This window comes from Acomys russatus, chromosome 20, assembly GCF_903995435.1.
Source record: "Acomys russatus chromosome 20, mAcoRus1.1, whole genome shotgun sequence".
In the NCBI taxonomy this organism is placed as follows: domain Eukaryota; kingdom Metazoa; phylum Chordata; class Mammalia; order Rodentia; family Muridae; genus Acomys; species Acomys russatus.
Genome location: NC_067156.1, coordinates 26,172,101 through 26,187,274, shown reverse-complemented (window position 1 = coordinate 26,187,274; position 15,174 = coordinate 26,172,101). Strand labels below are relative to the sequence as shown.

Sequence of the window (15,174 nt, the reverse complement as noted above, 5' to 3'; positions counted from 1 at the left end):
CCACGGAGAAAGGTCCAGACCCTTAGCCACTGAACCCTTTGCTGCCATGGAGAAAGGTGCAGATCCTTAGCCACCGAACCCTTTGACTGTAGACCAGACATGAGGATGAAAGGATGGCGTGAAGCAACTCTACACCCATATGAGAAGAGCAGGAACAAGTTTGTTCAGTGGGTGCCACAGAGAAAGGCAAGCCCCAAAGAGTTTCTTCCGTATGTGAGGTCCTAATGAGAAAAGACCTCCATCCTGTCTAATCCCATCAGATGCCAAGCGTCTCTTGTTCCGCTTTACAAGTTTCAAGTGCCAAGCTATTCAAAGCACACACTGAGGTTAAACAGGCCTGCGTTAGACTCTTTTTATCATCATGTATTCTGAACTTGAGCAAGTTGTTTAACCTTTGTGAAAGCAGCTACTAGTAGGCTAATATAAATCCGGGGACAGTGATAGGAGGGGCAGGTGACATTTCCTGGTTGTTTTTGGTTTGGTTGGTTCTTTCTATTTTATCTTTTGTTTGTTTGGGGGGTTTTTTGTTTGTTGTTCTTAAGACAGGGTCTCTGTGTGGTCCAAGCTGTCCTGGAACTCACTTCGTAAACCAGGCTTGCCTTGAACTCAGAGATCTGCCTGCCTCTGCTGAGTGCTGCTGACTCTTTAAGGCAGTGTGTAGTATAGATCTTTTCAACCAGCTATCAAAAGTACCTGGAGAAGTTTCAGAATATAAACCCCACACAGCAGAGGCAGGGTGGAGGATGTGTACTTTGCACTAAAGATTCTGAGTTTGTGGAGAAGAGACTTCTTTGTTTGTTTGTTTGTTTTTACCATTTCAGGTTCCCTGTATATGAGGGCTACCTCTGGCATCTGGGCAGAAGCTGTGGTTTTCCCATCTGTCAGAGGAGGGGCAATGTGCCAAGTCTCAGGTACTCTGATCATCTTTCCCAAATCTTGACCCTAGATCTCTGAGCACATTTAAGGACAAGGACGACGGAGCCAAAGCCTAGTTTTGAGCCCCCAGAGTATGGGTTCTCCAAGGCTCACACTTCCCCAGGGAGGAAAGGGTCGCTGCTGACACCAGGTTCCAGGCCTGCAGTCCTAGGCCTGCTCACTGTCCATCCAAAGCCCTGCCTTATAAGAGGGGCACAGGCGCTGAGAGTGAAGGACTCGGTACAGTGCCCCAGGCCCAGCCAGACTGGGGCTAGCAGGTTCCGGCCTGTCCTGCCATCTGGAGCCTAGAGCTAGAAGGCCGGCGTCACTCCTGACTTTCTGGAAACCCACCTCAGCTTAGGATGGCAAGGAGAGTTACAGAAATGCTGGGGAGAAACTCCTGAGTTCTTTCTTTGCCCTGGGCAGGTGCAACCTGGGAATCTCACCAGGAGCGCCTTCCGGGGGCAGTCCAGGGGTGAATGGGGGAGGAATGGTGTGTGGGTACTACCATCACCCAGGACTCTAGCCAGCCTTAGCCAAGCAACAGTGGTTGGCTGTAGCTGAAGTAAGTAGAGTTGGAGGGAGTGGCGAAGTCACGGGTTGTGAGAGTGGGGAGACCTGGAGGAGGGAGCCTCAAGAGTGACAGATCTGCATTGGAGCAGGCGCTGGGTTGCAGCATGGGTCTGTGGAGCCGTCCACAGCAGGACCCCCCAGCATCTGCCAGATCACTGAGAATTCACCAGCAGCTGTGCGGAGCGCCAGCCTTTCTCTATGTGAGATGGCAGTTGAACCCACGTCCCCTGGCCCATAAACACCACCACCCCTAGGTGCTCAGAACCCCATCTCTGCCTCCACAACTCTGATTATCCACTTTCAAATGCACCCAGCAGAGGAGCCAGCTCCGTACAAAGAGAGAGAGTGCAAGATCCAAGCCCCTTATGTGGATCGCGGTGGGGGTTGGGGGGGATTGTGGAGTCCCAACGCTGCAGTGCCCAGCCCTCACCTGGCTCTGCTCCCGAAGCGTACTAGAGCGGGACCGTAAGGCCTCGGACTCCAGCGCCAGGGCTGAGGGCTGCTGAACGCTGAGGGGCCTGAGGAAAGTGAAGTCACTGCCATCGGAGGCTGGAGAAAAGCACGTCCTGTAGCAATGGCTCTGAGAGTCTGTGGGCCGCAGGGTCACCTCCATGTACTTTAGTGTGCCGTCTGAGCTCACCTGCAGGTTGGGGCTGGATTGCGTATAGAACTCCCTGGAGGGCGAGTCCTGGCCCCCGCAGCACTGGCCCCCACCCCGGCCCCCATCTTCATGCCTCCTCAGACACTTAGCTGACATGAAAGTGAAGGTCACTAAGGATAAGAGACTGACAGCTGCTAGGGCGACAATAAGGTAAAGGGTTAGATCTGACCGCTCAGGAGGGTGTAAGAGAAAGTCATTGGATTTGGGCATTTCCTCTGCATCCTCATCCTCCAGGACCAGCAGTACTGTTGCTGTGGAGGAGAGTGAAGGGTCGCCATTGTCCCTCACCAGGACCACCACCTGTTGGGTCTCAGAATCATCCTCCAGTAAGGCCCGGGCTGTGCGCACCTCACCAGTGTGCGTAGACACAAGGAACAGCCCAGGGGTGGTGGACTGTGGTAACAAAGAGTAAGAGAGCCATGCATTGTGACCAGCATCAGCATCCACAGCTGTCACCTTGGTGACCAAAGAACCAGGAGGAGCAGAGCGAGGGAGACGTTGAGGGGCTGAGAGCTCCCTGCCAGGTCGTGGGTGCAACACAGCTGGGGCATTATCGTTCTCATCAAGGACAAACAAATGGAGAGATGTGTTAGCATGCAGTGGGGGAGAGCCGGAATCTCGGACCCCCACCACAATTTGCAGCATCTGTAGTAATTCGTAGTCGAAAGTCCTCTGGGCAAAGACACGTCCATCCTCAGGGTTGACATACACAAAAGAGGAGGCTGGGGCCCCCTGAATTTGACTTCCTACAATAGAGTAGGCAAGGCGGGCATTATCCCCTGAGTCTGGGTCTGAGGCAGCCACGGTGCAGAGGAGAGAACCCGGAGGCCTGTTTTCTGGGATATAAGCAGTGTACAGCTGTTGGGTGAAATGGGGTGCGTTGTCATTAACATCTGAAATGTTCAGCCTGATGGTGAGATGTGTGTGTAGGGGAGGTGATCCAGCATCACTGGCCAGTAGGTCGATGACGTAATGGGATGTGGCCTCTCTGTCCAAAAGCTGGCTGGTGAGCAGTGAGTAGTGGTTCTCAGAAGGCTTGATTTGAAATGGCAAGTCTGGAGATATATCCAAGTTCACCTCACCATTTCTACCTGAGTCTCGGTCCCGCACATTAAACAACCCCACTACTGTGCCCACTGGTGTGCTCTCTAGGACAGGGTTGACCAATGATGCCAGTAGCACCTCAGGGGGATTGTCATTCACATCCCCTACATCCACTTGAATCACACAGTGGCCCTCCATGGCTGGCTGTCCCTGGTCTCGGGCTCTTGCATGAATTTCATAGAAATTCGACTCCTCAAAATCTACTGGACCCAACACATGGATCGCTCCACTGCTGGGATCCAGCCCAAAAAGATTCCTCACTGCCTCAGATGTATGGTCTCCAAAAGAGTAGTCTAGTTGGCCATTGGTGCCCTCGTCTGGGTCAGTGGCATTGAGACGGAGCAGCAGTGTCCCCGGGGGTGTGTTCTCTGGGAGTCCCACACGTAGAACCGAGGACTGGAAGGCTGGGGCATTGTCATTGATGTCCAGCACAGTGACAGAGATAAGGCTGGTCCCTGAGCGGGCTGGGGTTCCCCCATCCACAGCAGTGAGCACCAGCTGATGTCTCCCCTGGACCTCACGGTCTAGCTGCTGCTCTAGCACCAGCTCTGGGAACAGCTTCCCATCTTTTAGGGTCTTCACATTCAGAGAGAAGTGACTGTTGGGACTTAGAGTATAGTAGCTCACAGTATTGGTACCCACATCCGGATCCTGGGCACTGTCCAGTGGGAATCTGGCTCCAGGTGCGGCTGATTCCGAGATGCGCATCTCTCGCTCAGGAGTGGCAAAGCTGGGAGAGTTGTCGTTGAGATCCAGGATCTCTACCTCTACACGGATGAGCTCCAGGGGGTGTTCAGTTACCACCTGTACAGGCAGCAGGCAGCTGGTGCTGGCTCCACACAGGCTCTCTCGGTCAATCTTTAGATTCACTGCCAAAGCACCAGTCAACAAGCTCAGGGAAAAATAGCGCCCATTCTCCTCAGAGCCTAATCGCAGCCTGCGGCTCAACAGATCTGTCACTTTTAAGCCCAGATCTTGAGCAACGTTCCCCACCAAAGTCCCCGGCTCAGATTCCTCCACCACTGAATAGCGAAGCTGCCCAGACACCCAGCCACAGCAGCACAAGGACAACACATACAGAACTTGCCATTTCCCAGCGAGCTGTGGGGATGCCACAGGCCCCATGACCCAGAAGTCCCTTCTTGGAGAGTAACTGTGCTGTCCTGTCTCCAAGGTAAAAACCCAGGGCTTGGAATGCAGGAGCTGAAGTCTCTTATGTCTCCTTCCAGCCTCTTTAAAAAAAACTGCTCTGAGGTTTGCCTGCCTGCAGCCTTTCTTAGTCACCAACTGGCGGGGGTGGGCGGGGGAGGGGAGTTAAATGTAAGTGGAGCTAGGGAGCTGGAGGAGGAGAGGCACGCAGGAAGAGCAGATCCCCCCACCTCGGCTCTGAGTTTGATTGGCCAAAAAGTCTGTCTGCTTTCAACCAATTATGAAGTCTCCTCGGTCCTGGAAACCTTGGGAACAGTCGCTGGAAAATCTGTGTCACAGAAGCCTCCTACCTCATGCATGCTGCAGGTTGATTCATCCTCATTGGCCGTGAAGTTTGATGGCTCAGTGCTCAGTGGGGAAGATTAAAATGGTACGAGACTCCTCAGTGTTCTGTCCCACCAACTCCCTGTATGACTTTAGAAGCTCCCACTATTTTGATTGAACCAACAAAAATGTGTCCTTGTGGAGATGCAAAGGCCACGTGGTGTTTTCCTTCCCATCCCCCACCTTCCAGAGCCTACTCAATACTAGTAAAGCTTTGTCACAGCTTATGGGAAAGGAAACATTTCTTGGGTTGATCTAGGCTGCCCTGGAGGATGACCAGAGGCCAGAATGGCCTCTAGGCTTCATAGTTTTATTGAATTAAAAACTCTACCTAAAGAGTCCGAGAGTGTCTGTCTCTGAATCCTTTAACTGTGAATCAATTTTCCAACACTAAATGACCATCTACTGCTTCCCCCAAGAGGTAACCCTCTTGCACCTCTGTTCCCAGCTTATTGCATCTAGTTCACCAACTCCCAGTGGGGGAATATCAGGAATCCCAAAGAAAGATCTCTGCACCTCTCTGCTCCTTTGATTCCCCGCCTTTTTTTGACTCCGCTTCCCTCCTTCCTCCCCCCCAAACAAATAGTTCCCTTCACACTGGGCTAGAGAACACCAGATAACATGGGGCAAAGATTTCTAGTCTACCACCAAACCAGTCTGAGATGGTAATCCAGAGCTAACATTCTCCAGAGCACCACCCCCTCATTCAAAAAGAACAAAGGAAGAGCTCCTGGGTTCAGGTGATGTCCTAGCCCAACCCACACTTGTGCAAGATAGCTTCCATCAATGCTCCTAGCATTCCATCGGCACCCTTCCACAGCAGTTTGGTTCTGGATAACCAGTTGCTTTTATTTCTTACTCTCAAATATGGGCATTAATCATCCCCAAATTCTAATCTACAGGCATCATTCCACCCCCCCCCCAAGTTCTAATCAGTCGTCAATTCAAAAAACACCTGTAGAACACAACATTTACTACATAGTTACTACTCACAAAAAAGGTGCCATCATTATGGGCTCTTACAGAGAGGTCAGAACTCTCTGGCACTTGGCCCAGCCATGTGCCTGAATCACAATGGCCCTCAAGCACTGGCTGAGCCTGCAAAGGTCTCACCTCTAGCCCATAGAGAAGATCAGAGGGCGGACAGCTTGGGCGCACAGGCTCCCCTGCCATAGGTGCACTGGGTGACTTCACCATCATGAAGCTATCACTCCGAGTGGGCGCAGAAGCCAACGGTGTACAGCCGTGAGAGTGGCCTCCTACATCAACAAACTTGATAGGATCTTCTGACCCTAGCTGGATTCGGAGAATCCCATTGGAAGGAGGAAGCCCCTCCCTTCTCCGAGACCTGCTGAGACAGGCACAGGTGCCAGCAGGAAAGCATGTTACTCCACAGGCAGCCCCACGAAGGCACTTAGAGAGCAGTGCCACAAAAGAACCAAAGGAGACAAAGCAGATTGCCACTAAGGACACAGCCAAGTAGAGGGTTAGGCGGGATTCTCCCTCCCTGGGAGCTGAAGATTCTCGGAGATCAGGCACCACTGGGTGAGTGTCCTCCTCTAAGGACACTAGTAGAGTGACAGAGGTAGAGAGTGGAGGGCTACCACTGTCCTTTACCACAATGACCAACTTCTGAGGTGGGAGGTCAGCTGGGATGGGAACAGCCGTCCGTACTTCCCCAGCATACCGGGAGACTGCAAACAGGCTGGGATCTGGGGCCTCCAGGAGCTGATAAGAAACCCAAGCGTTGTAACCTGAATCTAAGTCCACAGCTGTCACCTTTGTGACTAGGTGACCAGCGCCTACTGATGGAGGCAATGCTTGGGGACATAAGGAACCGGGCCTAGCCCTAGGGCGTAGCACAGCGGGGGCATTGTCATTGAGGTCCAGCACAAACAGGCGCACTGTGACCGTGCTGCTGAGTGGTGGGCTGCCTCTGTCCCGGGCCTGCACCTCAAACTGCAGTGTCTGCGTTTGTTCATAGTCAAATGATCTAGTGGCATGGACAGCTCCTGTCTGGGGGTTCAGAGAGATGAAGGAAGAAGCTGACGCATCTCGATTTCTGGGCTCTAAGAGAGAGTATGAGATGAGCGCGTTTAAGCCAGAGTCTGGGTCAGAGGCTGCAAGGGAGCAAAGCAGGTCCCCTGGGCGATTGTTCTCAGGAACAAACACCTCATGTGACCTCTGGAAGAACGAGGGTGGGTTATCATTCACATCTGAAATATTGAGGAAAATAGTCCTGTGGGTACTCAGGGGAGGGTTCCCAGCATCAGAAGCAGTGACCATGATGTCATAACTGGATCGAGCCTCTCGGTCCAAGGGTCCAGCCGTTACCAGGGAGAACTGGTTCCTGAAGGCAGACTTGAGGGCAAATGGCAAGCGGTCAGGAATACGAAGGCTCACGTCTCCATTTGACCCCGAGTCAGGGTCCTGCACACTGATGAGCGCCACCACAGTGCCAGGCTCTGCACTCTCTGGTAGAGTTCCGAGCTCCGAGGTCACTGTGATGTGGGGGGCATTGTCATTTACATCCAGGAGATCCACCCTAAGGCTGCAATGTTGCTCCATTGCTGGGGAGCCCCCATCACGTGCCCTCACATCGAATTCATAATAGTTCTCACTCTCAAAGTCTAGAGGCCCCTGAAGGGTAAGCTTTCCAGTAGTAGGATGGAGGCTAAAGAGGTTCCTCACACGATCAGGGGTGTGCCCACTGAAAGAAAAGGTGATGTTACCACTAGGTCCCAGGTCTGGGTCAGAGGCATTGAGCTGGATGAGTACCATGCCCGCCGGAGCGCTCTCCAACACGCTGATCCTGTAACTGGCTTGCTGGAAGGCTGGGGCGTTGTCGTTTACATCCAGCACGGACACCCGGAGCTCTGCGGTGCCAGACCTAGGGGGGTTCCCTCCATCCACGGCAGTCAGCACCAGGCGGTAGTCGGATTGCTTCTCACGATCCAACGGCTTCTCCAGCAGCAGCTCTGGGACCAGGCTGCCGTCGCTGCGCTTCTTGACATCCAGGGCAAAGTGCTCATTGGAGCTTAGTCTGTAGCTGCTAATGGAATTGCTCCCTACATCTGCATCCTGAGCCTTTTCCAAGGGGAAACGCTGTCCTGGCGGAGCTGCTTCCCCGATTTCCAAGTCCAACTGCTGCCGCGGAAATCGGGGGGCGTGATCATTCACGTCTACGATCTCAACCTCCGCTCGGTACATTTCCAAAGGCCCTTCGGTTACAAACTCCAGGGGCACGATGCAGCTGGCACTGAGCCCACACAGTGCCTCTCGATCGATTGGATTTTTGATGAGCAAGGCTCCGCTGTCCAAATCCACGCGGAAGTGTCTTTGGTTCACCTCTCCAGCGACCTGCAGCCTGCGAGCTGATAGACTCTCTGTATCCAGCAGAAAATCTTGGGCGACATTCCCTACAAAAGTCCCTTCCTGTGACTCCTCTGGGACCGGGTAGCGGATCTGCCCGTAAACGTAACCCAGGTGGCAAAAGAGGAACAAAAGGGTAGCCCCCCACCAAATTTCTACCCAGCTTCTCACCTTGCTGGGCATCGCTGCCATCCGCTAATTCTCTACTTGCTCCGGAGAAGCCAAAGACGCTGACCCGCCCCTAATAGCCACAGCAGCTGGAGACACCTATCTCCCTTCCCCGCGCCAGGTCTGGCGCGGCTCCGCCGGCGCAGCAAGGGTTACGCGCCGTTTTTTTTTTTTTTTTTTTTTCTTTCTGGTGGCGGGGTAGATTTGTCTGCCTTTCTCCACCCGATTGGCAGGCAGCAACTCCTGGTCTCAGCCAATAGGCTGAGCAGAGAATGTCCCAATAGCAGCAGGGTTAATGCGTCGCAGCATTGGGAGGAAACACACACACCCCAAAAAACAAACCCCCAATATAATAAATACTAACGTTTCTTTCTACCTGCCTCCTGCTCAACTCGCGGTTATGTCCGTGGATCGTCATTATAATGGAGAGGCAGAAAACATATATGTATCCCGCCCCCAGCAACACATCAATTCACCCCGCCCCTTTTCGCGGGGAAAACAGCTACCTCCTGAGCCCTAGCAACCTGCAGCCTCGGAAAGCTAGTGGCCATTTGAGGCTGGTCACTTTGTTCAAGGCAGTGTTGTCATCAACCAATATTCTAAATGAGTAGCTCCCGTCTCAGGCTTATTAAAGCAACAGCCTATACGAAGCACTGCATATTCTCAAAATTCTGCTCCTCCCCAGATTACCTCTTTGCAGACAAAGCTTACACATTAATGAAGTCAATTAAATTTATACAGCACACGCTTTGTATTGTAACAGAAGGCAGAGCCGAAACCAAACCTCTTATTCAGACATTTGCTACAACAGGAAGCCACCCTACCATTCATTGATCTCAAGGACAGTATGGAAATGGGAACCAGAATTGGGAGTCGTTCCAACACTGTGAGACTCTGGGACTTGTTTGGGACTAGATCGCATCACCTGGCAGAACGCTAATGCTCACAGATTGAACGGGAATGCTAGGGATCAGCTGCCACCAACATTGCGCCTACAAATCCTCTTTATCTGACACCACAGTATTCCTGATATGTTGTTAATTACCAACAGAGGCCATTTCAAAAGAACAAGCCTTTCACTTAGCCCCAGGGGACCTCTTGAAGCTGGCGGCTTAAGCTCGCCCCACCCCCACCCTCATTCAGACCTCTCAGCAGCCTGCCTGCTATCTTGCACAAGCGCAGGAACAGTAGTACAGTTTTACACCACGGGTACCTGAAAGCTGTACTCTGACAGTAAGCACACCAGAGAAAGAAAAACTCGGACAGATCTAAGTATGAGATATGTTAACTCATCCAAATCCTTGCCTAGGTTATCAATAGCTACCAAAACCAGCAGTAGATAAAGTGTTCTTATCTCCTGGTTCTTCTTCTTTTTAAAATTTATTTAAGTAATTTATTCAGATTACATCTCAATTGTTATCCCCTCACTTGTTATCTTCCAGTTTCCTCCTCCCTCCCTCTTTCATCCTATTCCCCTCCCCTAGGTCTGTGACAGAAGGGGACCTCCTCCCCCACCATATGATCACAGCCTATCAGGTCTCTTCCTGGTAGCTTGCTTACTCTTCCTCTGAGTGTCACCAGGTCTCCCCACCAAGGGGACGTGGTCAAGTAGGGGGCACCAGAGTTCACGTCAGAGTCAGTCCCTGCTCTGGTTCTTCTTCTTCTTTTTTTAAAAATTATTTTTAATTTAATGTATCTTGCCTGCATGTATGTCTGTATGAGGGTGTTGGAACTGGAACTCCCTGGAACTGGAGTCACAGACAGCTGTGAATTGTCATGTGGGTGCTGGGAATTGAACCCAGACCCTCTGAAGAGCAGCCAGTGCCGCTGAGCCATCTCTCCAGCCCCTCCCCCAGGGTCTTCTTGACTATGCTGTGGCCAGCATCCAACATTAAAACCTCTTAGGGAGAGGTCTGGCAATTCTGTGTTCTTACGTAAAAACAAAACAAGCTCCTCATACCCAAAATAAAAACCAAACAGCAACAAAGCTGCTGTGCCACCTCCGGTGGGCGCGGTGAGTGAGGAAATCAACCTGCTCTACCAAGGTGTTGCTGTCCCAATCCACCACCTCAGTGAATCTTCTTCTGCCCGGCTTGTTCCTGTTCCTTGTTTCCTATGTCAACCAACAAGCCTGAAGACTTTATGCAGTCATTCCCCCTCCCCCATCTGCACCGGCACTGCCTTTGTGCTGATTCCAACATCTACCAATGTCCTCAAATATTGCTATAGCTGGTAACTGGTCTCTGTTTCTAACCATAGTGTCTCCCATTCTTTTCTCTATGGCTGCCAAAATTCTCCAAAACAAGAAAAGTACTGGTGGCATGTGTATGTGTGTGTTGTGTGTGGTATGTGGGTGCATGTATGGTGTGTGTGAGTGCATACGGGGAGTGTGTTTGTGGTATATATGTGCCTGTGTAGTGTGTGTGTACGTATGTGTGGTATATGTGCACATGGGGGGTGTATGTGTGAGGGTGGTGTGTTTGTGTGTGGTGTATGTGTGTGCATGCATGTGTGGGGTGTATATCTGTGTGTGTGTGATGTGTATGCATGTGTGTGTGGTGTGTGTGGGGGCTGTGTTTGTATGTGTGGTGTGTGTGTGTGTGTGTGTGTGTGATATGTATGAGTGGTATATGTGAGTGGTGTGAGTGGTGTGTGTGCGTGTGTGTGTGTATGTGTGTCCTCATTAGAGGTCAGCCTTGAAGAATCAGTCATTCTGCAATGATTATTTTATATGGGATTAGAAAATAAAACAACCACCACCACCATTCTCTGGCATGACCCCACAGGTCATTCAGGACCTAAGACCATTGTCCATAGGGACACACACACTTCAAGGTTCAGCAGTAATGAATTACTTTTATCCTTCTGCATGGAATTTCCTACAAAGTCCCTTCTTGGCCCCTTTTCCTGTCTGACAATTCAACCTTTAGTTTTTCACTCAAGGCATCACCACCACCTCTATAAAAAAGCCTCTAGTCTTGCCTAGACTAATTTATGCATTTCTCCTCCTTTGCCTCCACTTTTTCTTGTAGAATGTAAAGCGCTACATCATTGACCTTACTCCTTTTCTTCTTTTAGACAGGGTTTGTGCTGGCTAGTTTTATGTCAATCTAACACAATCTAGAGTCGTCTGAAAGGAGGGATCCTCAACTGAGAAAATGCCTACCTATGATCAGGCTGTAGGCAAGCCTGTAGGGCATTTTCTTAATTAGTGATTGATGAGGGAGGGCCCAGCCATTGTGAGTGGGGCCACCCCTGGGCTGCTGGGTCTGGGTTTTATAGGAGAGCAGCTGATTAATCCACAGGGAGCAAGACAGTAGGCAGCATCCCTCCATGGCCTCTGCATCAACTCCTGCCGCCTCCTGCCCTGCTTGAGTTCCTGCCCTCACTGCTTTTGATGATGATGATGATGGAGCTAAGTGTAACAAACCATTTCCTCCCCATTTTACAGCAACAGTAACTCTAACTAAGACAGGGTTTTACTATGTAGCCCTGATTGCCTTAAATTCAGAGATCTGTCTCCCAACAACCACTACAATTAAAGATGCATACAACCACATCCCAATCCATCATCCTTTTTTCCCCCTCTTTTTTTTTTTCTTTTTTTATGTCTATCTCCTCTGGTATCCTGTGTACCACAAGAGGAGAGAGTCTTTTCATCCTTTACAGAGTCTGGCACATGGGGATACTAATGCACCATGAATATCCATATTACGTATTACCTCAATAAATACTGCTTAACAATTTACAAAGTAGGTATTGTATTTATGTCTTTTTAAAAAAAAAGATTTATTTATTTATTATAAAGTATATACAGTGCTCTGCTTGCATGTACTCCTGCAAGCCAGAAGAGGGCACCATATCACATTACAGATGGTTATGAGCCACCATGCTGGGAATTGAACTCAGGACCTGTGGAAGAGCAGGTGGTGCTCTTAACCACTGAGCCATCTCTCCAGCCCCCTGTGTTTATGTCTTGATGAGGGATCTGAAGTTCAGACAGGAAAAACCAGCATATGTAGTCCTATAGGGTACTGCAAGTTCGCACTAAAACAAACACAGTCTGTTTACTAGAACTGGAGCATCACAAAGCCCTTGTTTTACATAGCCTTGATTTGATCGTTTATGCCAGGTGTGCACTTCTCCCACTTCTAGGTTGTCTTTTGTTTGTTTGAGACAGGGTTTTGCTATGTAGTCTTGGCTCCTCTGGAACTCATGTTGGTCCTCTAGGCTTGTTCTGAACTTGTAGAGAGGCACCTCATCTGCCTTCCAAGTGATGGGATTGAAGATGTGTGCCACCATGCCTGTTTCTGCCACTAGGTTTTTAAGTTTTGTTTTGTTTTAGGTGTCAGAAGGCTTCAGACTCCTTGTAGCTATAGTTATGGAAAGCTGTCAGCTGCCTGGTGTGTGTGCTGGGAATGGAAGCCAAACCCGAGTCTTCTGCAAAAGCAGTAAGTTCTCAACAACTGAGTCATTTCTTAAACCCATTTACATCTAGGCTTTATCAATGGCTTTTTGTATATCCACCTAAACCAAATTGATGGAGCTATTGCCATGGTTTAATTTTGAAATATATTTGAGCTGCCTCAAAGATCCAGTTCCTATTGCTCAGTTCTAATTTCAAAGAATAAGCTAGGCACGGGAGGCAGAGATAAGAGGAGCAGTGCTGTCTGGTCTACTTAAGACAGGCAGGCAGACAGACAGATGGATGGATGGACAGATAGACGATGGATGGACAGACAGACAAACACAGTGGAAAAGAGCTGCCTAGCTGCTAGTGGTTTAGGAAGATTGTCTCTTTAGGTGACTGAAGTGCCACAGTATGCATCACGTACAATGCTCTTTTAGAATTGCTCTATATAGTATTTAAAATTTTAAAGCTGGAAGGTGGCTTGATAGTATTTTTGTTTTTGTTTGGACTTGGTTCAGTAAAGTTGGCCTTTGACTCCTGGTTTTGTAAACATCAGAATGACAGCGACCCACAATAAATGATGGGCCAGCAGGCTCCAGGGCAAATTGGAGGTGTTGTCTGTGCTTCAGACTTTTCGAAAGGTCCCTGGCTGATTCTAAGGGGCACCCAAGTTTGAGAACACTGTTGTAGAAAAAAGGTAGTTGCTTCCAGGCAGACAGAGAGCAGCCAGCATCTTCTGTGTCTTCTGTGTGCTCTTCTGTCAGCCTCCTTTAACCTCTTCTTTGCCAGCTTAGGTGGTCTTCATATTTGCTAATTTCCAAAGTGAGTTCAAGCTTTTGGGCAAAGAAGTGCTAGTAGTAATATTAATAGTAATAACCAATAATGCTTAGCCATCATGGCGACTATGCAGAATAGCACCAACTGGTCCAACAAAGCCCATGTTGTTTCCTCTTTGCCTGTAAGCGGCCTGGAAAGGAGACTGAGTAGCACGTGGTCAAAGACTCATTCGCTAAGTGAGGATCCAAAGCTAAGAACTGCCAGCATAGCAGGGCAGTGGTGGCTCACGCCTTTCATCCCAGTAGAGGCAGGCGAATCTCTGAGTTCCAGGCCAGCCTGGTCTACAGAGTGAGTTCCAGGGCAGCCAGGGCTACACAGAGAAACCCTGTATCAAAAAATAAAGCAAGCAAACAAAAGAACTGCCAGCAGTAATGTACTTAGTTACCAGATAACAGTGATTCTCCTACAATTCAGAGTATGTATACCTGTCTCAAGGCCAGCATTCCAGCATGCATGAATGGATGCCTTACCTGTTCACACCTAGCAAGACACAGTGCTGGAGAAAGATTAGGAACACTAGAGGCTTTTCCACGTGATGTTCTTGTGGGCCATCTAGATTTATTTTCAAAATAAATGTTTGTTTTTGTAATTGAAATGATTAGCTTTGTGTATTATAGTTAAAATTTTGTCTTTACATTTTATGTATTTTCCAAGTTTCCTATGCTGCTCATTATTAGTGTTATAAGACATTTGTTAACATGCCCATTATCTCCAGTACTGTGCTCAAAATGAATTTAAAGGATGCCTAGAGCTTTATAAATTATCCAAGAAAGAGGTACAAGACGGTTCAGGCTAATGAAGGTTATTTAAAAACAAACAAACAAACGAACGAACAAGCCGACCTATCAGTTCTAGAGGTATGTGAATCTCTGAGTTTGAGGCCAGCCTGGTCTCTACAGTGGGTTCCAGGCTGGCCTTGAACAAAGAAACAACCAGCCTCTAAAACACATTAGTTTTTAATACAGATGATGTAGCAAGCACTTGAAAGATGGCCAGAGAAGGTAGTTTCCCTACTGACACTGGTTAAAGGTCTCCAGGAGCTCACAAAACAATTCAAGCTAAGCTCTGAGTGCTGAGGTCAAGTGCCCCTTAGTATGACAGGCTAACTGTGATGGCAAAGGAATGCGGAGGGTGTAAGTTGAGTCCACAAATGAGTCAAGCAAATATCATCATTTGACACAGGACCACAAAGAGCACACTCTAGCCAGCTATTTCCCCCTAAAGGTACTGTTTGATCTAGGAAGGATAGATCAAAGTCTGGAAGCATGCTCAGAAAAACATCATTACTGTTCAAAATGACAACGACAGCAACAAAACAGATCCGTACCTCCTGGACTTTGTACAGGAATCAACAAGCATTAAAGCGGTTCACAGATGACTTGCTAAAACTCTTACCTGTCCAGGGGGGGCGCTCTCTGCGCCCAACACCTGTCTGTAGAACACCGGATCACAGCTTCGCAGCGTGTTCTGGCGGCTGGCCAGTGGGCTGGCCGCACCAGGCTTCTTCAGCAGCGGGTCGCTGCGGCGAGAGTCGGTGGTGAGGTACACCTGGTGGTACAGGTGTGGTGGCATCAGGCCTCCTCGCACCGCGTCTGCGTGC

At 49.6% G+C, this 15,174-nt stretch overlaps 2 protein-coding genes across 2 annotated transcripts in view; both read right to left on the bottom strand.

The window, feature by feature from the left end:
* LOC127204129 (protocadherin gamma-A12-like) overlaps window positions 1-15,174 on the bottom strand; it is a 76,266-nt gene that overhangs the window by 16,578 nt on the left and 44,514 nt on the right.
* Window positions 5,711-9,276, bottom strand: LOC127204130 (protocadherin gamma-C4). The gene has a single exon (XM_051163037.1). The coding sequence runs from the start codon at window positions 8,348-8,350 to the stop codon at window positions 5,726-5,728; it is 2,625 nt and encodes an 874-aa protein (XP_051018994.1). The 5' UTR covers window positions 8,351-9,276; the 3' UTR covers window positions 5,711-5,725.

Coding starts and splice junctions, on each gene's coding strand:
- LOC127204130 (XM_051163037.1), bottom strand. CDS start 8,350: ATGGCAGCGATGCCCAGCAAGGTGAGAAGCTGGGTAGAAATTTGGTGG.